This window comes from Limanda limanda, chromosome 5, assembly GCF_963576545.1.
Source record: "Limanda limanda chromosome 5, fLimLim1.1, whole genome shotgun sequence".
Lineage (NCBI taxonomy): Eukaryota > Metazoa > Chordata > Actinopteri > Pleuronectiformes > Pleuronectidae > Limanda > Limanda limanda.
In genome coordinates, this window is record NC_083640.1 from 21,494,100 (window position 1) to 21,518,433 (window position 24,334).

The 24,334-nt window shown below is 41.5% G+C and overlaps 2 protein-coding genes across 3 annotated transcripts; both read left to right on the plus strand.

The window, feature by feature from the left end:
* Positions 1–598: 598 nt before the first annotated feature.
* Positions 599–5,781, plus strand: fsta (follistatin a). Of its 2 annotated transcripts, XM_061071212.1 has the most exons (6): positions 599–689; positions 1,878–2,069; positions 2,271–2,489; positions 2,630–2,854; positions 3,506–3,736; positions 5,693–5,781. In XM_061071212.1, the coding sequence occupies exons 1-6, from the start codon at positions 599–601 to the stop codon at positions 5,779–5,781; spliced, it is 1,047 nt and encodes a 348-aa protein (XP_060927195.1). The 2 variants fall into 2 exon arrangements, with proteins under 2 accessions (XP_060927195.1, XP_060927196.1); XM_061071213.1 differs by lacking the exon at positions 5,693–5,781 and having other exon boundaries at positions 599–699; positions 1,873–2,069; positions 3,506–3,744.
* Positions 5,782–8,067: 2,286 nt separating this feature from the next.
* On the plus strand, positions 8,068–24,055 carry ndufs4 (NADH:ubiquinone oxidoreductase subunit S4). The gene is made up of 5 exons (XM_061071214.1): positions 8,068–8,170; positions 10,722–10,800; positions 22,629–22,801; positions 22,918–22,991; positions 23,849–24,055. The coding sequence occupies exons 1-5, from the start codon at positions 8,088–8,090 to the stop codon at positions 23,950–23,952; spliced, it is 513 nt and encodes a 170-aa protein (XP_060927197.1). The 5' UTR covers positions 8,068–8,087; the 3' UTR covers positions 23,953–24,055.
* Positions 24,056–24,334: the final 279 nt, after the last annotated feature.

Consider the following 24,334-nt stretch of genomic DNA (forward strand, 5'->3'; position numbering starts at 1 on the left):
AGTAACAAAGATCTTAATGCATAAGAAACGATTATTTTTTCATCACTATTAATGTGATTATTAATATATTTATTCATATTTTTCTATTTTTTATTATTATTATTGCTTCTAAGGCTCATATCAAGTCGTGCGTAAAAATGATCCCTTCGCCTGATGAGAAAACTAAAAAGGATTCAAGTTAATATCAGTAATGTGCATTAAAAACTAAATTCTCATGCACCGGCCCCTTGGATCTGATGTGCAGAGTTTCCTCGGTTTCTCAGCAGAGCCGCAGACACTCGTGGCGTTTTATTACAACAACACCGGAGCTGTTTCCGTGTAATTTAATTGTTGTGGCAGGAGAAAGTTGCCTGTAACGATGTCACCTGATTGGGATTGAAAGAACTTTGGTAAGAAGGAAAAAAAAAAAAAAAAAAAAAGATCTCCCCACCCCCACAGAAGAGGAGACCGCCCACCAGAGACAGTCAACCCGAGACCCCTTATAGATTTAAAAAGAGAGGCTGCATTCTCAGACTGACACTTATTCAACACTGCCACCTTAAGCAGATTACTTTTGCGCTGCCCGTGTCAAATACGTGCTTCACTTTGCCTCTCCATCATGTTTAGGATGCTGAAACACCACCTCCACCCGGGCATTTTTCTCTTCTTCATATGGCTTTGTCACCTCATGGAACATCAAAAAGTTCAAGGTAAGGATTCTCCTCATCCGTCTTTCTGATTTTTTATTCTCTCCGTTGCTGGGAGGAAAGAGAAAAAGAACTTCCACTGCTGTCTGGTCAGCCGTAGGGAAACGTGCACCAGTGTCGGATAATTGCTGCAGACTGACAAACTTTTCAGAGTGGGTTCGCTCCTCGCCCCGCTGATACAAAGTGTCCACCTCAGACAGTGCGTGCGTAAAGTGTCCGCAAAACAGGTGCCATCTGGGACACTTCAAAGTGAGACTGGACGGCAAGTTTCTTTTTGCAGCCCTCGCCAAGGGCACGCACGGCGCTGGACGCAGCCTCAGCTTCTCTCAATTCCTCAACATGTTCTCATACTTTTTCTCTTCAGAATTCAATATCTGTGTGTGTGTGTATGTTGTCGCCAAACCTGTAACAAACTTGAAAAATGTCCACTGGGACTTCAAGGGCGTGTTAATCATATATTTCCCCCTCAGCAGCATTCATGCGTAAAATTGCTTTTTGGGGGGCAATAGTTTCATTTTACTGTGATAAAAATATAAAAACTGGAAACTTTTACACTCATCACTCTTTCTTTGAGATGTTCTAGTTGAGATAGATACGAATGCAAATGTGTGTTCAGTTTAGGAAACACACCATGAACACCTCCTGTCATGTGTGTCTGTGTCGGTCTACACACCCTGCTGCTGTCTGGCTCGAATTATGTCCCTGTGCCAATGATTTAAGACTCATTTTGGTTTGAATGTGTTTAAAATGAACTTGGCACTGGTTGGGTAATAAACCAGAGAAGCTGTTTGGGTACATGTCTGTGATATCGCCCTGAGGCGGTGGAGACAGTGGGGTCTTGCTACCTTGAGACGGTGGAGACGGACACTGTCTGTCCGCTCCAATCTGTCCAGTGATAACAAGGAGTCTGGGAATAAACCACAGCCTCCCTCCTAAGATTCTTATTACTTTTTGGGGTTTTGTGGCTGCATGGCGAGGACTGTCAGTCACAGCCTGGATAGTGTTAACAGTCTCGCCAAAAAAAAAGAAAAAAGAGGAATCAGACAAAATACTGCCGGGTGGGAGAAAGGGGAGGGAGCGTCTCGGATAATACGGGCTGCGTGTGTGTCTGGTGCGTCTGGGTCAGCGCTTTGAGGCGTTCAACGTGCAACACTCGAGGTTTTCTTATGTTTTTTTTTTTTCTGATTTCAGCTGGGAACTGCTGGTTGCAGCAGGGGAAGAACGGGAGATGCCAGGTGCTGTACATGCCCGGTATGAGCAGGGAGGAGTGCTGCCGGAGCGGAAGACTGGGGACGTCCTGGACCGAGGAGGACGTCCCTAACAGCACGCTCTTTAGGTGGATGATCTTCAATGGCGGAGCCCCCAATTGCATACCTTGCAAAGGTGGAGGTGCACTCATTTTCCTTCGTTTTTTACCATAACATACATGCTCAATCATTTTGTCTCATAAACCATATGACGATGATCTGGTTTGCGCGTACCAAAGTGCGTAAAATGCCCATTTTGTAATGCGTAATTTTGCGCACCCATGCCAAAAGTCCTCGCCAGCATCACTTACCAGAGACCTCTTTATGTTTGTTTTAGAAACCTGCGATAATGTGGACTGTGGGCCTGGGAAGAGGTGCAAGATGAACAGAAGAAGCAAGCCGCGCTGCGTGTGCGCACCAGACTGCTCCAACATCACTTGGAAGGGACCGGTCTGCGGCTCGGATGGAAAGACCTACAAGGACGAATGCGCACTGCTGAAGGCGAAATGCAAAGGCCACCCTGATCTGGACGTGCAGTACCAGGGAAAGTGCAAGAGTAAGTAAACATTACCTCTAATTCTGCCCCACTTATGAGATTACGCGTCTGCATTTGCCAAGAACCCTGCAGTCTGTTCTTCATTTTCCTGCCTTTCCTGCCGGTTTTAACAAAATCTCCAAATTCCTTTGTCTGGACAGAAACGTGCCGTGACGTCTTGTGCCCCGGCAGCTCCACGTGCGTCGTGGACCAGACAAATAATGCGTATTGTGTGACGTGTAATCGGATTTGCCCCGAGGTGACGTCGCCTGACCAGTACCTGTGTGGAAACGACGGGATCATCTATGCCAGCGCCTGTCACCTGAGAAGAGCCACCTGCCTCCTGGGCAGATCCATCGGAGTGGCGTACGAGGGCAAATGCATCAGTAAGTCTTCAGACACCAGAGACGTGAGAGCGTGAGACTTTGCTCCCTGAAGGCGCCTCCAGTCCCTGACTCTGAATATTGTTTGAGTGCATGTTCCTCCTGGCCAGATCTGCACTTTCTCACTGCTCATTTTTGCCAAACATTCCACCGAGGAGGGGGTCTTAGAGAGAGAGAGGGAGGGAGAGAGAGAGAGAGAGAGAGAGAGAGAGAGAGAGAGAGAGAGAGAGAGAGAGAGAGTTAGTTTGGTATTGCTTGTGTTTGCTCAAGAAATGATAGACATCTTATTATTTCCTGATGTTGGCAGCACTATCCCATATGGGAGAAAGGAAAGAAGAGGAGGGGGGGAGAAAGAGAGCAAAACAGGGGAGTGCTGGGGGCCATGAAGACATGCTTCAAGTTAATATTTGAGTCAGATGGACTCTTATCCAGAAAGCAGTCGATATAAGTCATGTCGACTTAGAACTGCTAATTAAAACATGACTTTTTGTTGCCTGCCACGAGAACCTGAGCCTATAAAACCGGATTTGGTTTTTATTCCTTGCTTAACTCTCCAATACGCAACAGTCATCTGATCCTGCTTGAAACGCGTCTGTGATAATCCACCTAATCAAAGATTTCCCCTGTGCCGGCTCTCTTCCTCCCTCTCTGCAGAGGCTAAGTCGTGCGAGGACATCCAGTGCAGCGCGGGGAAGAAGTGTCTGTGGGACGCTCGGATGAGCCGGGGCCGCTGCTCACTGTGTGACGAGACCTGTCCGGAGAGCCGGACGGAGGAGGCGGTGTGTGCCAGCGACAACACCACATATCCCAGTGAATGTGCCATGAAGCAGGCTGCTTGCTCTATGGGGGTGCTGCTTGAGGTCAAGCACTCTGGATCTTGCAACTGTAAGTAAAATAACAAAAAAGCAAAAATATGAAAAAAAGAATCAATCAAAACACCCCTCTCCCCCCCCTCCAAGCAAAAGACAATATTCCATGTTGCTTTCCCAACAAAAACCTCCCCTGAAAGTCCCCCCCCCCCCTTCCCCTCCACCCTGACTCTCCCTCAACTCCCACACCAGCCACACCACCACCAAGCACAGCTTAAGCAAGCAGAACGGACTTGGGAATGGAAGAACTTGCATGTCATTGTCTTTGTCGCTGGCTTTTGTTCTTGTGAGTTTTTTTTTTTAATTTCACTTTTTATTTTATTTTATTGTTCTGCAAATCAAAAAATCACAGAAAGGTGAATGAAACCAACACATTTCTATATCAGCAGCACACTCTAAACAAGAGTCTGGTAAAAAAATAAATAAAAAAAGCAATTAAACTAACTTGAAAAATACAGCTTGGTTTGCAGTGGAACAATCCTGATATTTAAAGCTATAGTCGTGTTTACGGCCATGCTAGTGAACTGCAGGAGCAGGTTGCCTTAAATCCCATGCAGTTTTATTTTTTAATCAGAATTATTTTTATGATAGTGGTCATATCTTTACAGCTTGTAAATGCCATGGTCACATTGCTTATTTCATAGTAAAGGTGTATATTTTGTTGTTTTTGGAATGTGTTTTTTTTCTTCTTCTTTTTGTTGCTTTTGGCTGTAATCAATCAATTCAAAATGCACTGCCTCTTGTGATATACACCACACTGCCAACATGTCCATGAGAACAGAATACTTTTTCAATATACTAATACGATGTGCATAAGGTGATTGTAACATTGGTGCCATGTTAGCGATAATGTTACCCATGTAGATTACCTATCTGCGGACTAGACCGAGCCAGTCACGCGCTCGCAGCTCTGGGGGTAAACCATCAAATTGAACAATAGCCTCAAGGAAGTATCAAATTTACATTCCAAGTTGCTATGTAGAAGAATGTCTCCGTGTTAGTTTTCTCTCTCCTGACTTGAGTACCTTACTGTGATGTGCCTAAGGTATGCGATGGAATCCAAGGGACCAACTTTATGATCACCTCATGAGCTAAATATATAAATGTGATACTTTACAGTGTGCAGGATAAGCGTAAGAAGCTCGTAGAACCACGCTCTCTTATTTCTCGTCTCTTCATCGTAGGAGGAGTGTTTATCGACTAACTTTTTAATTGTCTGTGCTGTTTCCAGTGAATGTGTTGTCTACCAGAATATGTATGAGAAATCACAAATCCGTTCAGATTGACGAGGGACTTCCGGTTTTGTTTTGTTTTTTTCTTTCCTTTTTTTGTATTGTCACTCTCGCTCTTGCTTGTGTGCTTTTCTTTTTGCGTTTCCGATGTAAATCTCCTTTGTAAAAAGAAAAGAAAATACCTCAGAACTGTGTTGATGATCTCTGACCTGCTTGGTAAGTCCAGGCTGTGACACAGACTCCTCCCTCCCTGGACGTTTGGTCCAGAAGCTAAAACAATAATCCAATCCAAGAACACAGGAGCACTTTTCTGTGTGACGTGTGTCTGCTTTCAGGAGTCTGCCCAAAAGAGACCTGGGGCCACTGGAGCCGTCAGCCCCAGTAACCCCCCCCCCCAATACCCACCAGGCACCCCCATCCCTCACCCACCAAACCCCCAACCTCCCATCCACCCCTCTTTTCCATCATCCCACTTTTTTCTCTTGTTACAGCCCTGACTTGCTAGATTATGTAAATGCAAGCTGCATAATTGGGGATGCCACAGTAATTGTCAGAGCCAAGTCACACAGACCCTTCCTCATATACACAAACACACACACACACACAAACGTGCACACAAAAAAAATGGAGGCTGTTGGCCAGTGGCTTTGCTGTGAGATTTTATTTTAGAACGTTCAGTAATATTCTGCGCTGTTATGGTCCATATTCATACAACAGCTACCGTATATTCTCCCATATAGCCATCACAGAAGACCAGGAGGAGGATGAGGAAGATGAGGACTCAGACTACATGGCCTATGTCCATTTATCTTCTATACTGGATGGATAGGCTCCCATCATTAGGGGAACAGTCCTAGGGCAAGGAATCATGTCCATACTGTACATTATGTGTATGCTTATTTATTTTTTAAAGAAAAAGGAAGTATACATATAGTTCAGTCTGCTAGATGTTTATTTATACTTTTTTTGTGTTTTATAATTTATACATTTACAATGTCAGGCTTACTATCTACCATGATATATTGTGTTACCACTCATTTCCCCCCCTTTTTTTCTGTTGTTGTCCCTTTTACGTTTTTCTTTTTTTTTATCATGAAGAAATATATTTGTCCAAAGAAAAGCAGTGTTATTTATTTGTCATGTTACCATGTAAGTATAAGTCCTCTACAAGCTGTAAATTGCATTCCCTGAGCTGTACAAATCTGCTTGTTTCTGTCAAATCTCTATCACAGATGTTTATGTCACACATACGTAAATGCATGTTTAGGCTGTGTGTTTATTTATTGGGAATATATCAATCATTTTATGTACATAAAGTGTTTCTGGTTTGTTTACAACTCATAATAACTGACCAAAGGGATTCTCTCAATGGTTTAGCAAAAGAGCATTGTAGAAGGTGCAACACAGCAGTGATGGAACGGAAGAGAAAAAAGAGCCATTTGTTTTTCTTTTCTTCTTTTTTTGTTTTTTTTCGTTGGTTATTCCTCAGCTTCATCCCTTTAGATTTGTTTCTACGCGGAGACGACAACTCTAGAAATTATTCAATAGCATTTGTTTTATCTCACCAGTTTAGAGCAGAGGTAAGTGTTGGATGATACTTGATTCTTTTGGAAATAATGTGCCATTAACATTTGTGTGCTGTCTTCTTGCCAATGTGCTCCATATTGCTCTCGCAGAGCTCAGATAGGACTAATGTACTGCAGTACTCAACACTATATCAGACTTCATCGCTTTGGTTCTTTTTGTTTCATTGTTTTTTTTAGTTTTGTTTTGTTCTTTTCTCAGAATACATTTTATTTCAAACATCACAAGAGAAATACAAAATTCTGTTATGAATATATAGTTTTGTATTTTTTATGTAAATGTCATATGTACATACAAAGTTTGATGGTATTTGTACAGATATGAAGAGTGAAACAATAAAAGTTTTTTTCCTTATACGTTTTTCTGACTCTGTTGTGTTATTGGATTTTTTAAGAAGAAGTTGGACCGAAATAAAACAAAATCACAAATCAGTTCATTCTTTGGAAAACTCTTACGTGTCACTGGGTGTTTAAGGGTTAAGTACTACATTTATTTGGATTAGCACTAAATAAAACTTTCCATGAACCTTTTCTGAAATTATACTCAAGAAACTTATGGCATCTATAAGTATTGCTGCAGAAAATGACATATACAACAATGAAGAGTTTGAGCTTGAGAAAAATGTCCCATTACTCTAGTGTTTAGTACAGCAATCAAAGGCCTTTTAGCCCTACACTAATTGGATAAACTGCTGTGTATTTCTATCCATATTATATATAATATTTGAATACACGCAATACCTATTCAACATTTTACTGTAACATCAGTAAAATGGTAGAACTTCTGATGTCAATTAGACTGATCGAAAACCAAGTCAGACATTGAAATATGAGAGTTTGTACAGTGGCCGTTAGAGCTCAACACACTGCGAATAAAGAAAACACATGAAAATACAAAAAACACGTGCGAATTACGAAAACATCCTTATCAATTTGACGACACATGGTCTCCAAAAAAAGTCACAACACATGCAACTTTTGTGAGGTTCCATCCCCACTGACGAGTTGGAAAGGAACATTCCAGTTGTTGTTTTCTTAATTTGCAGCGTATTTCTGTATTTGCACATGTGTGTTGTCAAATTAATGAAGATGTTTTCTTAAATTGCACTTGTTTTTCACTATTTCTTAAATTGCAGTGTGTTGAGCTCTCTCTGCCACCCTGAGGTTCTCTAGTTTAAGCATCACACACCTTCACACACAGCTCATTAAGACAAGTGATCCCAACTGAAGTTTAATGTCTATTCTACACTTTGATCACTGCATCAAGATCATGTCAAGCTTTTAGCACATTAAAGTAATTTCTTGACCCTGTAAGGAAACCCCTGCTAAATTCCTCTCTGTCAACACCCTGCTCATCCAAACCTGTGATATATGAAATGAACATGAGAGGTGTGAACAGACGCTGCTGGCTGTGTCCGGACATGTCTCCCTGCCTGTCCACTGTAAAGTAATATCTGGCATCTGTCCTCCATGTCTCCTCCACTTCTCCTTCAGCTGCTGCGCGCACGCTTTGTCCCTCCGCGCTCGCCGTACTCGAGTGTTGACAACAGACATGGCGTCCTCAATGTCACTGCTCGGCTTGGGACGATTAGCTGTGATCAACACCGCTTCTAGGGTGTTGCTGAACCCCGTCAGGTAACTCACTGTCCATTGTCAAGTGGTGTAATGTGCACACGTGTTACTGTGCCTCTTTTATTGTGGAATATTCAACTGTAGGTCGGCTAAACGCGATGCTAGCAGGCCTAGCATGTCACAGGCTAATCTGTGGCTGCAAGCTAACCAGCGTTGTAGCATAAACACTGGAATAAAACACGTTTATAAAGTTTCCCCTCTTTATTTGGCACAGTGTGGAAGTTAAAACACTTAAGTACGTTCTTGCTCGCTGATTTAAAGTGACTTGGGTGTTAGCTAACGTCAGGGTTACCCTGTGTCCTTACAGCTAGCATGCTAGTTAGCTAGCACCAGGTCCAACTTGTCTGTGTAGAGATGAGTTTAAATGCTAATGAAGTTGAACGTTGCTCACTGCTCCACACATGGACTTCACTCTTTTTACTAGTATCATTCACCTAGATGTGATACATCATTTAGTTACATATCTCAACGAAAAGAAAAGAGGTGGCTAAAAGGAAGCTAACCTTTAGCATCACAAATTCACTTTATATTTTGTTGACACAATGGATTTCTTGCAGTAAAACACACGTTTCTGCTTTATTCATGTAATATGTTGTGTTACTGGGCTGTTTGTCCTTTTCTGGTTTAATCATGTGTGCACTTGATCTCATGGGTTTCTATTAAATAAACCCATCATATCCTGTGAACTGCTCACTATAGGAAAAACAACGTGACAAAATATGTGTTTATTTGATCTTGTTGCTCTTCTGGTTTCTGCCTTTTTTTAATACACAAATATGTCAATTCCAAATTCTTGAACAGTTTCCTGTGCTTCTCCAGATCTTTTAACCCCAACAATCAACCATCACCACCTACTTGATTGTAGCTCATGTTCCAAACATTGCTTGCAGACAGATATTGACGTTATTTAATAAATAGGTCGGCAGAGTTGAGTTATACTCTGTAATATTTGATACCCAGATACAGAGTTGAAACAGTTTGGCTCCAATTTATCCAAACAGAGTTTCGTTCCAGTCTTACCATAATATCACTGTAGATACTGTTTGGGATTTGGGGAAATAAAGATTATGAAACAATAATGCTATATTTTCTAATTTAATTTGACTGACAATAAGTGACATAACATTTATAATATTGTTAGTGATTTTATTTACAGTCCATGTGAGCTTTAGTATAGATTAAATATGGCGGGCGGGCATGTAATCCACATTGCAGCGTTATGTTGAGATACTGAAACAACATTTGTTCTAAATGTGTATGTGGGCAAGCTGACAGCAGTTAATGTGAGATTACATGATATAATGTCAGGATTTGTTCAAACATATTTATGCACAAGCCTGCAAATGATATTGTTTCTTGCATATTCCTCTTTGTCTACTCTTTTCAACACTGTTGAATATTTCTTCAAATATTTTCTCTGAAACATAAGCAGCCAAGAGTTTTTCCACACTGAGGTTTTGATTTGCCTGAAGGACTGAAGCCATCTGAGACCAGTCACATTGCAACTGATGGCTTTATTTTCAGCTTTTCATAATTTGACATTGGCCTCATCAAGCATTTGATGGCAACATGAAATAATAGTTGACAGGTTTGATTGCGTTGCTTCGCCAAGAGAAACACGTTGTCCAAGTGAAAATTCAAATTCCATTTCATTTCTAGGCGTGAACATGAGTTGATAAAGATGTTGGAGATTAGAAATGGACTCAGCTGGCTTAGAGTCCAGGAAAGAAAGGACGGATAAAAAGTGAAAAACTGTTGCACATGTTCCTCATTTTAAGAGTACAAAATAATATCTGAGGCTTGAACTAAAAACTCTTGGTTTTTGATTTATCTGAAAACGTAAACATTTGCTTTATCTGTGATAGATGTTGATCACATACAGTGAACTACTGTATAGGAAAGTAAAGCATTATATACTGTAACTCCATTTACTACCTATCACAATCTACCTTTATCATACATTGTCCTGCATGTGAGGGCTGTCTGCAGGGATTCATTCGAATGACAACTTAATAAAGTCAGCCATAAACATAGAACACCTGAAACAATAGTTGCGTATGTCACAATTATGTTTTTGATTTGATTCTTTTACATTTTATTTACAATATGAGACAGTAAGAGGATCTTTTCGTGAAAATAATTACATTTTAAATAAATAAAACACAAATAATCTGGACATTATCTGGAATGTGATTATCTGTAATAGCCCTTTACTTTCTGAGCCCTGATGACACATTACTGTTTTGTGACGGGACACGGCTGCACATTCACAAAGAGCTACACAGTCCTTGCCTGACAGTTGACCACAGCCAACATTAAGCACGTCCTGTCATTAGGATGAGAGCGACAGTCTGCCAGAGATTCACCAGACAGAACTAATACGTGGCGGGGAAATTCACTTTTGATCTCTTCTTATTTCACGTTATATCCTGGCCCCATCACTTCCTCGGGGAAAGTCGGTGTTTGCAGAGTGAAGCTTATTCATCATTTACTTCTTTGTTGCTCGTCTGGTGTTTTGTGCTCTGTGTGTAATGTCTATCTAACGTTTTTTTAGGTCTACAAGCACATCAACATGGAGGCTGGCAGAGAAACAAGGACAAGACACACAACTTATTACAGTTGATGAGAAATTGGTAAGGATCCCTCTCTGTTCAACGTGACAAACGTCTGATCTTCTGTTCCCCAATTACGTTCCTGGAAAATTTGTTAAAAAGGTCTTCAAACTCGCTGCCAAAGTGGGTTCGAAGTGGACAGTAGGCTTTTGTAGCAATATGATGGCAAATGTAATCATTGTGCTCCCAGCTACCAAGTTATTAGTAAGAGTTACTGCAGTAACCAAATATCTTTATATATGGAGTTTAGATGAAAAACTAGTTTAATTTGACAATATCTTTGTGATTGATGCCACTTAATAAATATTAGCTTTAATTTGAATTTAGATAACACCATTTATTTGCAGCGCTTCCTCTGCCATTGCAAAAAAGTTATATAATTAAATGAAAATTTGAATAAAACAGCATAATTAACCAAATTATGTGCACTTGTTGAGCTCAGTGTGAAAGTCTCCACTGTGTTGCTGTGCTATGTTTCTCTCGCCTTCTGTTTCACCATGTGTGTGGCTTACCCCCCTCCCCACACACGTGGAGCAGAGAAGATACAGGTTGGCAGCCTGTCATGTTAAATGATTCAAAGATTACAAACAAGTGTTTTGAATCCCACTAAAACAAAGCTGTAGTCAGACGTCTGTGTCAAATGCCTTTAAGTCGGGTCAAATGATCAGCGTTTTTTTAAAATACACACAATCTGGTGACGGCAGTTAGGATGACTTGCTGCTCTGCTTCTAGTCCTGACCAGAGCACTGGCACCTCTTCTGCTGCACCCCCCAAGTAAAGAGGCTAGACTGTGGCTTACAAGACCAATATTGGTGTTTAGGTGCAGGTTTCTTTTTTCTTTGAGTCAAATTCATTGCCACAAATGCACCATAAACATTCTTTTGCACTCTTTATCCAAAATCACGATAATACACTCAGAAGAGAATGGTACCCCACTGATTTGGCATTGCACTCACGCATTGGGACAAAAATTACAATTTTTTTTATGTGTATTACTTATTAAAACCTGTCAGCAGAGGAGAATTTTTTCCCCAGTTCATTTCCATAATTCAAAAAATCTTTTTTTCCCAGCTTGTGGGAATATATATGATGTTGCAATTTCAAGTTACTGCCCTCAAACCAACTGTAACTGGATTAAGCATATGTAAACCCACTGAATGTCAGAATCCTGATAAAGCTAATAATCAGTGGCTTCCTGTCATGACTTTCTCACTACACTGGTGCGGCTTGTGTATCTCGTCCATGGTGCTTGTTTCATTACGTGCTAAAGCACAGTCTAAACAGTGATAAGTAAGCATTTAAAGTGGCCATGGTTAGCAATGTACCGACTGTACAAAACAAAGAGGGATCATTGAAGTGAATGGCTTGTCATTAAAAGACGAAGGAGATAGACGATAAAGAAGAAAGAGGGAGTTTGGGGAGAATGTGGGAGTCTGTTGCAGACGTGTGGGGGTTTGCTGTGTGTGGGCAGCGTCAGTGCGCTTTTGTCCCAGCCCAAAGCTGACCGTACTGGCAGACAAACCTTTGGCTGGGCGGAGTGTCTGTCTCTGTCCTCTCAGTAGGGGCCACTGAGAGGAACAGCAGAGGACAGGAAAAAAAAGGGCCTCCAAAAGTGGGGAGGGGTGAAAAAAAAGCAAGTTTCATGGAAAAAAGTTTGTGAGACACCCTGAGACTCACGAAAAAGACAGTGGCCACTTCAGTGTTGTTTGCCACAGAGGTTCCTTTGTGGCGGAGCCGTTGCTGGCGACGGCGGGAAGGACTCCAATGCCCAGACAGGCCAAAAAGAGAGGCCTCAGCGGTTTACAGTACAGTGGTCTCTGTCTCACATGGAAGGGGGCAATGAGAGCACTCTCTCCCTTTTGGGCATTCAGCGCATGTCAGCACGCTAGTCCTTCATCAGGCTGTCAATAATTGTGAATTGCTTTTCCGGTTGGACCAATCAAACCAGGGTCTCGATCCACTGCAAGGTTATGCCAGGCTCGGACACTGTCTCTCTGGCGCAGCCCGAGGAAAAAGCTGTGTGCCACTTGTTGTGTGGCGAGTCTTTCTGAATGACCTCGTTTAGATGAGGTTGCATTTTGGCCTGAGCAAAAGATATTTTGAATTCACTCCAAAAACTCTGTCTGACAATACGTGTGTGGCACTCATTATCTTGTCCTTAGTTCTCGTCTGTCCAAAAAATGCAAACCTTACAGGAACTCGCGTCTCTACAGCATGTTCGGCCATATCCATTCCAGACAAATTTAGGCTATGAAGGGCAATACTATTCTGCAGGTCAAAAATCTGAACAGCTCCGTTGAAAAAGACTTTTAGTGGGATTTGTGCAGGCTGCTTTGGTCATTAAAGTGTCTAAGCCCACAGATAATTAGGGCTTGACTCTTCATTTCAGATTTTTACTTACATTTTCAGCTGTTTTATTAAACTCACAGTCCGCAGTTATCAGATAAATTAATATATATTAGCCGCAGGAAATATAAACATGACCTGAGGATGTGTCCACTGCCCTCAAGTGGGCAACACATTCAGTAATTTCGGGTTTAAGGTGATTTTTAAGCAAAATATCAAGCAATCCCCCCCAGTTTAAGAATTTGCTGGCTATAGGGTAATGTGACAGTAAAGGATGTTTGGGTTTTCTACTCACTCACAAAATGTTTTTACCGGTTTCTGAAATGTTATTGACCAACTTATTATCAAGACTCTAATCAGCATAATCACTGATGAAAACAATTGTTTGTTTTTTTCCTCGTATTTAAAAGGTCGAAAATGTTTTAAATCTTTTCATGAGCAAATCATTGAAGGCATTGTCTGCATTTCAGAAAAAAAGCCAAATAAAAAGACCTGCGTGATGGAGCTCCAGTGCCCAGAGCTGTTCCCTCGAGTGCCCGTGCCGACCGGCTTTTGTTTGTAATTACTGTTTGATTAAGCATGCTGGGCAGCTCCCAGGGTCCAGCTGGCTGGCCACTGATACACCGCTTTACACGTAATGTCTGTGACCTCCCTCAATTAGAGCCAGGCCTATTGCTTTACTCTTTGGCCTCTTGCAGAAACAACCAAAGTTATAGCTGCAGCAGCTGCTTCAATATGTGATATTACAATATCCCCCACTTATGCTCGAGTGTCTCAGTGTCTCCTCCTGCTTCAGCCATGGCCAAGTGCGCTCCCTCTCTCCACATAAAGGCAACACCATAATCTTAAAGCGCTTGTGAAGCCTTGTTATAGAGTTCTCTAAAGGCACTAGGGTTTTATGAGACAGAGGAGGACAGTTATTAGAGGGTGGGGATTTGAGGGGGAAGGGGGGGGGGGAGGAGGACGCAGAGAGGAAGAGCGTATTAAATTTGTAGGCCCATTTGATTCTTGACATCTTGAGTTTGCTAATCTGAAATCTTTTGTTTTCTCACAAAATTAAAGTCCAGCGCGTGCTCGGCAAATAACATCACATCTGGAGTAAAGATGTGGGGGTTGATAGCGGTAAGGTAGTTGAGTCTGAAGGCCGGTTGTTGTTTTTAAAGATTTAGATTGAAATCAGATCGAAATGATCCAGAGTATGTCGGTCAAGATTTATCACGCAAAGATCAGACAAGACTCTCATACAGCCGATTCGCTTGGAAAGACCGGTTTGCATGGTGTCACATGAGAACTCAATTTCCGCAGAATTAGATGCGTTTGCCCAAGTGTCCTTGGGCAAAGTACTCTCAGCCAGGGCAACTTCTAACAGGTATTTGCTTTTGTGTTTGGAAATCGCAAGAAAATCAGTGTGAAGGACAACGGAGACGCAATAACAATAAAAATCCTGCCATCTCAACTATGAGGATATATTTAGCACAAGGAGTTTAAGTCTGCACTACAGCGGTGTATATTCTCTAAGCCTGTCTAGCCACAGACAGAGTGACCTACAGTGCAGCAGACCACATTCACAATCCCCCCCCCCCCCCTCTCCCTGTCATCCTCCTCTCCCACTCTTCCTCCCTCCCTCACACATAGACAACTTAAGTGTCTGTTTTGTCTGGTTGCCCTTTCATACGGCGTGCTTATGCAAAAAATCTCTCGGCTCAAGTTTGGAGTAGTGGGTCAGAGGATGTTGGTCTTTGTGGAGCGCTGGACAAGAGGCTTTATTATGTATCATCCACTAAATAGTATTTCATTCATTAACACTCTCTTCCATAGAGTCTAAGCCTCTTAAGAGGACTCCTCAGCCCTGTCTGTGCCGAGGAGTTTTAGGAAGTGTCTCGCTGCAAAGTGTTGTGTTTGTGTAGCGGGTAGAAAAAGGTTTGCTGCTCCGGTTTGCCTGAACCTTCATTTCTTCAGAGATTGTAAACTTGCAGCTATTTTCCTAATTCAAGAACCTTTTTCAGTCTTTATAAGTCGCTGTGATGCCTGAATGGCATGTTGGCTGTTAACTACTGGTCAGACAAAGTGAGGCATTTTATGATGTCACCCTGGGCTCTAAGATCTCTTAATGGTTTTGTTATTTGCCGACTTTCTGCGGAATGATTAATTTAGTCTAATTAATTGACTAATCAAGAAAAGAATTGGCAGATTATTAGGTGATGAAACATGAAAAATTGTTAATTCTGTTCTCAATGTGCACTGTTTGCAGCTGCAGTTGATTATCAGTTGGTTTTCATTATCAGTTATTTAACTTTATTAAGTTAATCAAGAATATAAGGAACATCCTAATGTTTTTTTGGTACTTTTGCTTATTAAACGATTATAGATTTGGTTTACTTGTAAAACATTTGGATTGACATTTGAAGGAGTGTTTCTGAGATGCTGTGTGACACGCAGACAAATAAGTGCGTCTGCATCCGACATATTCATAAATGACCTTCTCCTTCCCCTCTCTTTCCAATCCTCACCGGTATGTGTAATGTGAGATTCGAGATGACCCTCGCGCCAGCTGCTCCTTGTTCTCCAGAGTTGAACCACTCCCACACATGAGCAAGCAACATAATATTTGTTTCTATTAGAGACGCCCCCTATGTCCAATCAGTAATTGGCACGCTTTTTCCACTTCAAAGATGTCTGAAGGTGGGAACTGGCGGAGGCTGTTGAGTGAGGCTCTTGGTCTGGGTGTGGGCAGGACAGTGGGGGGTTAAGGGTGATGTGTTTGGGCTTTCACCACATGCTGACTCAACATGATTCAGCTTGGCTGACCTTATGACCCCCCCCGGCTGGCGGGCTGCAGTTTTGGCATACAGGCGTTCATACAATGATAGGCTGCACTATACTTGTTTCATGGTTGTCACGCTGTCCACTACTACTTGTAACAAGGTTGTGGTGATGCTAGAAGTATTTAGTCTGAGTCAGTTGTGTACAGACAAACGTTGTTTGTTTAGTTCGTCTATTTTGTTGTTGTACTAACAGGAAAATACACTCTGTACCTCAGTTTACATTTAAACCCTAAAAATAGGACGGCCAATATTTGTGTTTAGACAATCTGAATGGACTTTTTTTCTAGGAATTGAAACTTAATTTATTGCTAATCTACACCTGATAGTTCTTGGCAATAGTCAGACTATGAATGGGTTTATATTAAAATGCTAGATTCTAAGTAAAAGTTTTGGTTATACAGTTTGTGTCAAACCAATATTTTCACGTTTTGTCTATCTAACAAGGTCACTCTACTTGACTAAAAGGTTGATCGTTTTTACAACTAATAATTTGACTAGATTCATGTGATTTAATTGTATTGTTTATTTTAGATGTAAAACAGTTTAGGAGTTAGTCCGGGTGTCAGACACGTGAAACAGGAGACAATTTGTCTTCGCCTGGATTCAAACTGCCGACCTAATGTCCACTCTTTCAGAAGCTCAAGTTAGAGTCTGACCAATGCAAATTTTATGGAGTAACGAAATATATACGTAGTGTACTTCTGTAATTTTTCAAATGAGTTAGCATCTTACTGCAAAGATACTGTTTTACTCTACACCATTTTGTTTGTCTAAAAAATGTGCTTGAAACATTGGAATCGAAGCTGGCTCCACTGGACAGATTTCAAAATTACTCCGGCATATTTTTATACTAGTTGACTTTGCCATAGTATTTTATTGACGAATTGTTTTATACCTTGTATTACTGTGTATATATATATGCATATTTATTTCATTCCTATTTATTCAATGTATTAACTTTTAATGTATCAACTTTTTTATTGTACCCTCGGCACCATTGAAAATGAGGGTCTTATCCCTCAATGTGTCTTCCGAGGCTTAAATAAATATTCAAAAAAAAAAAAAATGCATTAGGTTCTGTAATAAAAGTTTTCATACTGGTGCAGTTTGATGTTAATGCACCAATATTGGATGATTAACTTTCTAGTTCCAATAGGTTGGTTATGGTGTTCATAGATGTTAGAACGACAGTTGAGCTAATCCCAGGTTTGTCGGTGGAATCAAGAAAAGTAGAATAAAGCAATTTTTTCAGTGCCAGAGTCAGAAATGTATTATAGAAACAACCACTCTTTGATTGATGTATGTCCCTCCCATACAGAAAGCACAAGGGGCTGTGTTTACAAGGCCTTCACTCTTCTTGGGTATGATGCAACAAGCTTTAAACAAGCTTTGAGGATTTTCGGCCATTCTTTTCTGTAGATCCTCTCAAGCTCCGTCAGGTTGGAAGGAGACCATCGGTGAACAGTCTTTTTTAGATCTCTTCAAAGATGTATGTGCGGGTTCAAGTCGAGGCTCTTCCAGAGTTTTCCCTAAGCCACCCCTGAGTTGTCTTGGCTGCATACATGAACTTTCACCCTAGTCTCAGGGCCTGAATGTTCTGAATCAGGTTTTCATTAAGGACATTTCTACACTTTGCTTCAGCCCTGGCCAGTCTCGCTGTACCTGCTGCTGGAAAACACCCCTCAGCAGGATGCTGCCACCACGTGCCTCACCATCAGGACGGTATTGGGCAGGTGATAGGCAGTACCTGGTGCCGATGGCGCTTGAGAGTTCTGCCAACATTTCAAATGTTCTTTTACCAGACCAGAGAACCTTGTGTCCCACAGATAGATTTTAGGGTGTTTCCACTTGGGAGACACTGCCGTCTAGTGCCATTCAGTCGAGGTCTTTTCTGATTGCAATGTTGTGTAGCCGACTGCAAGCCCAGACAATGTAGCCAACCGTAAAAGGAATTTGCACTTCGTATTACATTCACAGAACGGCATTTTAAGGAACCTCCTTTCTTTTCAGCCGGCCCATGGTTCGCTCCAAAGTTCTTCTTGTGTGTGTCTTGTTGACTGGAGGGGTTTGTGAGTTGAGACAGTGGTCATGTTTTTAATGGATAAGCCTGGTCTCCTAAATAAACACAACAATTATAATTCCAGATATTGTTTCCCAGTAAAGATCAAACCTGGCATACAAAACATAAGTCAGGGACCAATCAGCCGTCCTCAACAGCTCCTTCATGACCATGTGTCACTGCATTCAACAAAACCCAATGTGGCAGAGGACTTGCACACTGACAGCAGAGACACCTTTTAATGGTGATGAAGTTGAATTTGTTCAGGAAGATTTCATTGAGATGTGGATCCAGTCAATTGCTCCAATGACATGAGGAAATCCAGCCATGGCATGGAAATCCCTTTTCTCTCTGACCTGTCGAGCAGCAGTCCACGTTTTCTGAGGCCAATCAAATAGAAAGCAATATTCAGCTCATGGGTTGTCTTAACAGACCAATCTGTAATCTCAAACTGGTTTGGTCCAGTGGACAGAAATCCCAGGTTGCACAAGGCTTGGACATGCTCTGCGTTTCGTCTTTTCTGAAACTGGAGAAAGTCAGTTGCAGAGCTCCAAGTCATTAGTCCTTGGGAAACAAAATCCCCTGATAAGCCAAACACGCTCCCTGTTTGTACAGCTTGTATCAGCACTTCCAGTAATTAACCATCATGATATCTTGTATTACCTTTTGTAATATTTAACTGGTTTAACTCAACTTCTTTCAAACTTACAGCCAACCGTCTTTCGAATTGACGCAATAACTCAGTCAACTTAAATGGTTTCATGTTTAGATACTTCTTTGTGGTCCCTTAAGAAAATATGAATAGCTTAAATGTCTGTAAATGAAATACACAAACTATGAATGGGATGTTAAAATAGCTTTTAATGAATTAGCAAAAAAGTCTATTTGTTTGGCTGCATCACAACAAAATGCTGTGATTTACTCTTTAACCTGAGCCCAGTATTTCTACTGTTAACGCTGCAGCACTGTCCAATCCTCCGTGCAGTGTTTTGGTGTCTGATAAAACTTCAAACTATCGGAACGGTGACTCAAATTTCCAGAAGAGCATTTTGTTGTCTTGGTACCTGAAGCAACACACAATCACAAACGCGGCCTCATGCATTGTTTTTGTTTTTTTTAACACACGGCTGTTTTTGTTCTGAATCCTCACGAACATGAACTAGACACTTAGACCGGAGGAAGAAATGAAACTTAATGATAATCAGGCTTCTCTTACTGGTTTCCACATTTTTAGGTTGATTCTGCAGAGGAATTAGTACCAGGACGGAAAAGACTGAATTTCACAATCTTTTATTTTGATGTATTTTGCTCCTCACCTTCTCTCGTAAGAGAACGCTCTGTCTCTCTCCTTTCTCCTGTTATTTCCTTCAGTTTAACACTTGAGCACGTTTAGATTTTTTTCTTGTTTACACAGAAATCTACCAGCTTTCAGCATTCTGGTGGGCCCAGCGGCCCCACAGCGACAAGCCCCTAGTGCTCTTTATTTGGCACGTAGCCTGGAGGTGTCAGAATTATCGACACGCTTTCACGTGACGGAGACTTTGCCAGCCTTTTTCCCCCCCTCTCTTAAGCCCTGCATTCTGTCTGCCCAGCCAGGTATTGTAGGGCCCCGTGAAGGCCCTGTGAATAGTGTCAAACTTGATAGTTCTCATTTTGCTTCCTGTACATGGCAGAAGAAAAAGTGCCCACCGTGTGGGTTTTCCTTTTGTGATATCCCTCTCTAGTCTTCCTGGGAACACACCACATTCCAGCCACAATCATTCCCTTTGTGAATCTGGGTATTGTGGGTGAGTCTGTCATGCCAATAACCCTCCTAGCTTTCAGTGTAATGCGTGCAAGTATCATAGAAGTCTAGACTCATATTTTTGCAAACAATGCCAGATAATGAGCGGTGTGTTTTCAGTGATTTGGCCGGGCTTTTGTTTTGACACATCCTTCCTCATTCATGAAGGACCTTTTGTGCTCACCCATGCCTAAGATGTGATTTAAGGTCTGCTACATCTGGACAAATTATTGCACCAGTTTACCATACATGGGCCTCATGTGTCAGTTGTGGTTTATGCAATGTACACATGCGTAACCATCGTCTGGCCCTGCTAATCCCAAGGGTGTCATTTCTACGGCGTCTCCGAGAGGGATCTTCGTGCATCTATCTCCCAGAACAGAGAAGATCACAGAAGTACTAAATGTTTGTGACTGCAGGTTGAGTTCACCTCAACTAAGAAGGTACCATTTCCCCCTGAATTCCCAAATCCAAATGTGTTTTGGTTTTTAGGGAATTCTTCACTTCAGGAGTATCAGGTATTTTGATTCATTAAAAAATATAAAACTTCTATCCAACGGAAACATTTTTAAACGGCTTTAGATTATCTGCAGCAGGCTGGTGTCATGAACCGTCCAGCGTTACCCCCTTTGGGTGAAGAGAACATGTTTTCCTCCTCTCTCTGACAAGAGGGAATTGTCAAGGTTAATTAGATAGGGCAGCCGGAAATAATTACCGAGCACTTGTGAATTTTCCCCCCCTCCTTTTGTTCGTCTCTTCCCTTTCATTTTAACAATCTTTTCAAAGTGCAGATCTTGTTTATGATTAAATTCAGTCTGGTCGAGCCTTAGCATAGCAAAAGATATTCCCCCCGAAACGAGCTGTAGTCAAGCAATTGGACCTGTAATTTCCGAGGCTTAAATGCCACTGGAAGCTCCTTTAGCCCAGGGAGAGGCCAGCTTTTGTGTTGAGTTCATGCACAACGACCCCCTTTCTACAAATCAACTGGCAGATGACAGACAATGATGAAAAATTGATTCTTTGAAGTTGTAATGGCCATTGAAATGTGTAAAATTCTTGTACTGAAAGGAGAGCACCCTGGAAGGCCCTCAGTCTTGGGTGGCTGCTGGTTGCATGCTGGGAGGTTGGTCTGTGTTTTGTCGGAGACTTCCCATTGCTTGTTTGCTAATTCCCTGAAGAATTGGACGAGATCCTTGATCGGAGCTTGAAGGGTCTCTAGTTGCTCACAAATATGCATTTAGTACGCCCCCCCCCCTCCTCCTCCTGCAGCCTCACTGGCCTACTTTCTGATACTGTCTGGAGTAAATAAAAGAATTAAGTATTAAGCATTAATTTCATCTAAAACAAACTGCATAAAAATCTCTTATTATATTCTTCTTATCCTGTTTTCTGTGTTTTTGGTGTTTGAATCTGACATTTACTCTTTTCCTCATCTGTAAGCTGTATTTTATAAAGTTGTTATTCACTTAAAATAAAATTGAGCAGAAATTTTAAGTGCTAAAAAACAAAAACTATTACCTGGAAAAAAAAGAGTCCGACCATTAAATGCTGACGGACGTTTACAAGCCACATATCAAGAAGTAAAGAAAAATCACAGTAAAATTCTGACAGGTTAAAGCATGGGAGAAATTGATGTGTATTTGTAACAGCTGTGCTGGCAGAGCCGGACCTGCCCACAGAGCGAGCTGCACATCACACAAAGAATAAAAGTACAATCCAAACTTTTTAGTTTATTTTACTGTGCCTATAAAAAGTGTTCACTCCTTGGATTTTTTTTATATTTTATTGCTTTTTCTTCTGACACTGAAGACGTATTCAAGCTTTTTTTGTGAAAATAAATCCCTACAGATCGACGTGAAGTACAAAAATATAAAACATCATGGAGTCGATTACCTAACTACTTTTTATAGCACCTGAATATTTTCCTAACCCCATCTTTCTGACATAAGAACATGCGGTCAGAGCCTCGGCTTGTGTTTTTGAACACCTGCCAGCTAACTTTCAGATGACCTCCCTCAACTAATGTACACACATTCGTCTTTTCGTGGCCCTCTCTGGTTTGCAGGGAAAGAAAAAGACATCAGTCAGACTTGTCCTGGAAGAACCCGGCTGCTCTGCAACCAGAAACATGTCACTCGGTTAATTCCATGCACATGGTTGCGTAAGAAGGAAGTTTGACGGCTTTCAGTATTTGTTTTGACGGCTCACTCTAACGAACCCTCCTCTAAGTTCAAAGCTTTGCCGCTGACGATTGTTTTAAGATGAATCACTTTCTAACACTACTCATTATGGAATTAAAGACCTTCAAAGGACTTTAGCACTAAAAGTATTTTCTCACAATGTTAAAAAAAGTGATAAAAGATAATAATCCCTGATCGGACCCAAAATGTTAGGGTTTCTTTCTTGCGTCATGTTCCATCATTCCAAGTTTAATTGTGTAAATCCGTTCTGTAGTTTTGTGGAAACTTAAAAACAATCAAACAAAACTACTTCTGAGTGTTGGTCGAAAGACGTGTTGATCATAAAATGATGGAGTGTTAAAAATAACGTTGGGCCCACGATCACATCAGCAGCTCATTCAATCAACATCCGCAAACTTCACAACATAACAAATCTTATCATTCTTAAAACTTTTTTGTAATGTCTTTATACATGTTGTAGACAAACACACGTTCATAGGCCCATGCACAGTTTTATTGGTATATAAATAATGTTAAAATTATAAGCATTGCCATTTTCTGAGAAGCAACTTCTTTACAAACTGGTTAATATTATGTACAATATGTTTGAATTCGTCCTGTTCCCCCGTCTGACACTGGGCTCCCTCTCTCTACAGGACATCACCTCTGTGACGGGCGTTCCAGACGAGCACATCAAAACACGCAAGGTTCACATCTTTGTTCCGTCTAAAACCGCCATGCAGTCAGGAAGCAACAGCACCAAGAAGTGGAAGATCGACTTCGACACCAGGGAGCGCTGGGAGAACCCGCTGATGGGCTGGGCCTCCTCGTAAGAATCCTCGTCTTCTTTTAGTATTGTGTATCCTGTAAAATCAAAGTTTTCATATCGTCACATTCAGACAGATGTTATCAGCCAGATCACTTCCGTCTCTGTGTGTCTTTCAGGGCTGATCCTCTGTCCAACATGACTCTGTCCTTCTCCTCCAAGGAAGACGCCGTCGCTTTCGCTGAGAAAAACGGTACGAAATGTGAAATGTAAAGATTTTAGGTAGAATTTAACATTTAAAGCAACACTTTGGATAAAACATCTTTTGATTTCAGTGGCTCAGTTTAGTTTTAAAAGTGATATCATGACACAGATCATTCTTTAGAGTTTGACCAACACTAAATGAACGGACAGAATATTCAATGAACACAATATTACATTGAAGTAACTTTGGAGCAGGAGGAATTAGATTTAATCTGCAACATTTGGCCTCTTTACTGCCTGACCAGCACATGAAAGCTTTTTATTCATCTCAGCAGTAAATGAACCGATGATCATGGAAACTTAGCTCGTTTTGCCAAAGTCCATCAGACACCATCGGAATCTTTCGATATCGACAACGTGAATCTTTGTAAATGTTGTCAGCTTGTTAAACTCTCCAGTGCAGGATTGTCATTGGGTGATATTACTGATAGTAGTAAAACAGCACCTGTTAAAAATGGCTTTATTGCAACGAGAACAGCTGATCCCAATATGTGGGCCTCATAACGAATCCAGTAATAAAAGATTAAGAGAATAGTTTGGATGGGCCGACACCATCATTCGAAGCAGTCTCCGAATGAAACATGGTGGACGCAGGTTTGTGTTTCGCTCCACAGAAAGTTCACTTTGACTCGGAGGAACCGAACCATCTGGAAAGGTTTGTTGAGACGAAGCAAAGGAAACGGCCGCCCTCTGTTTATTGACCCATGAAAGTGATTAGTGCAGATCTGACTCCACGCAGCCTGTCGATGTCCAGCGGACACCTCATTGTGGTTTGGAGCTCGTCCAAAGTGAATATGTGTGACGCGCCGGCCCCCATCGCTTACTCTGAGGATGTTTTCACTTCAGGTTGGAGCTACGACATCACAGAGAGGAGGAGCGCCAAGCCGCGGGTGAAGTCGTACGGAGCCAACTTCTCCTGGGACAAGAGGACTAGGAGGTCCGCTAAGTAAACTGAAGACACACATCTGCCGGTGGGCTTGACCTCCGTTTGTCCCACAGCAGACTTGTATCGTTCTTGTCAATAAATGCATAATTATATACGTCTAAACCAAACATTTGGGTCATTATCGCTTTTCTTTTTCAAACATTCACCTCATTACTGACTACCTAGTGTCGTCCAGTCGATTGATGAGCTGTTTGTTCTCTGGGTGGAGTTGAGCAACAGCGAGGGGAACAGATTATTACAATTAGAACCCGCTGATATTTCTTCGTGTTTGTTTCCATCCTGTTACCTGTTTCCACAACCGGAGTTCAAATAAAAACCGTTTCTCTTTGTGACAAAGGTTTAAAGTTATTATCACAACATCTGCTCAGCGAGGTGACCTTTTCTTT

Coding starts and splice junctions, on each gene's coding strand:
- fsta (XM_061071212.1), top strand. CDS start 599: ATGTTTAGGATGCTGAAACACCACCTCCACCCGGGCATTTTTCTCTTC. Junction 2,490..2,629: donor GTACCAGGGAAAGTGCAAGA/GTAAGTAAACAT, acceptor TTGTCTGGACAG/AAACGTGCCGTGACGTCTTG. Junction 2,855..3,505: donor GTACGAGGGCAAATGCATCA/GTAAGTCTTCAG, acceptor CCCTCTCTGCAG/AGGCTAAGTCGTGCGAGGAC.
- ndufs4 (XM_061071214.1), top strand. CDS start 8,088: ATGGCGTCCTCAATGTCACTGCTCGGCTTGGGACGATTAGCTGTGATC. Junction 8,171..10,721: donor GTGTTGCTGAACCCCGTCAG/GTAACTCACTGT, acceptor ACGTTTTTTTAG/GTCTACAAGCACATCAACAT. Junction 10,801..22,628: donor TTACAGTTGATGAGAAATTG/GTAAGGATCCCT, acceptor CTCTCTCTACAG/GACATCACCTCTGTGACGGG.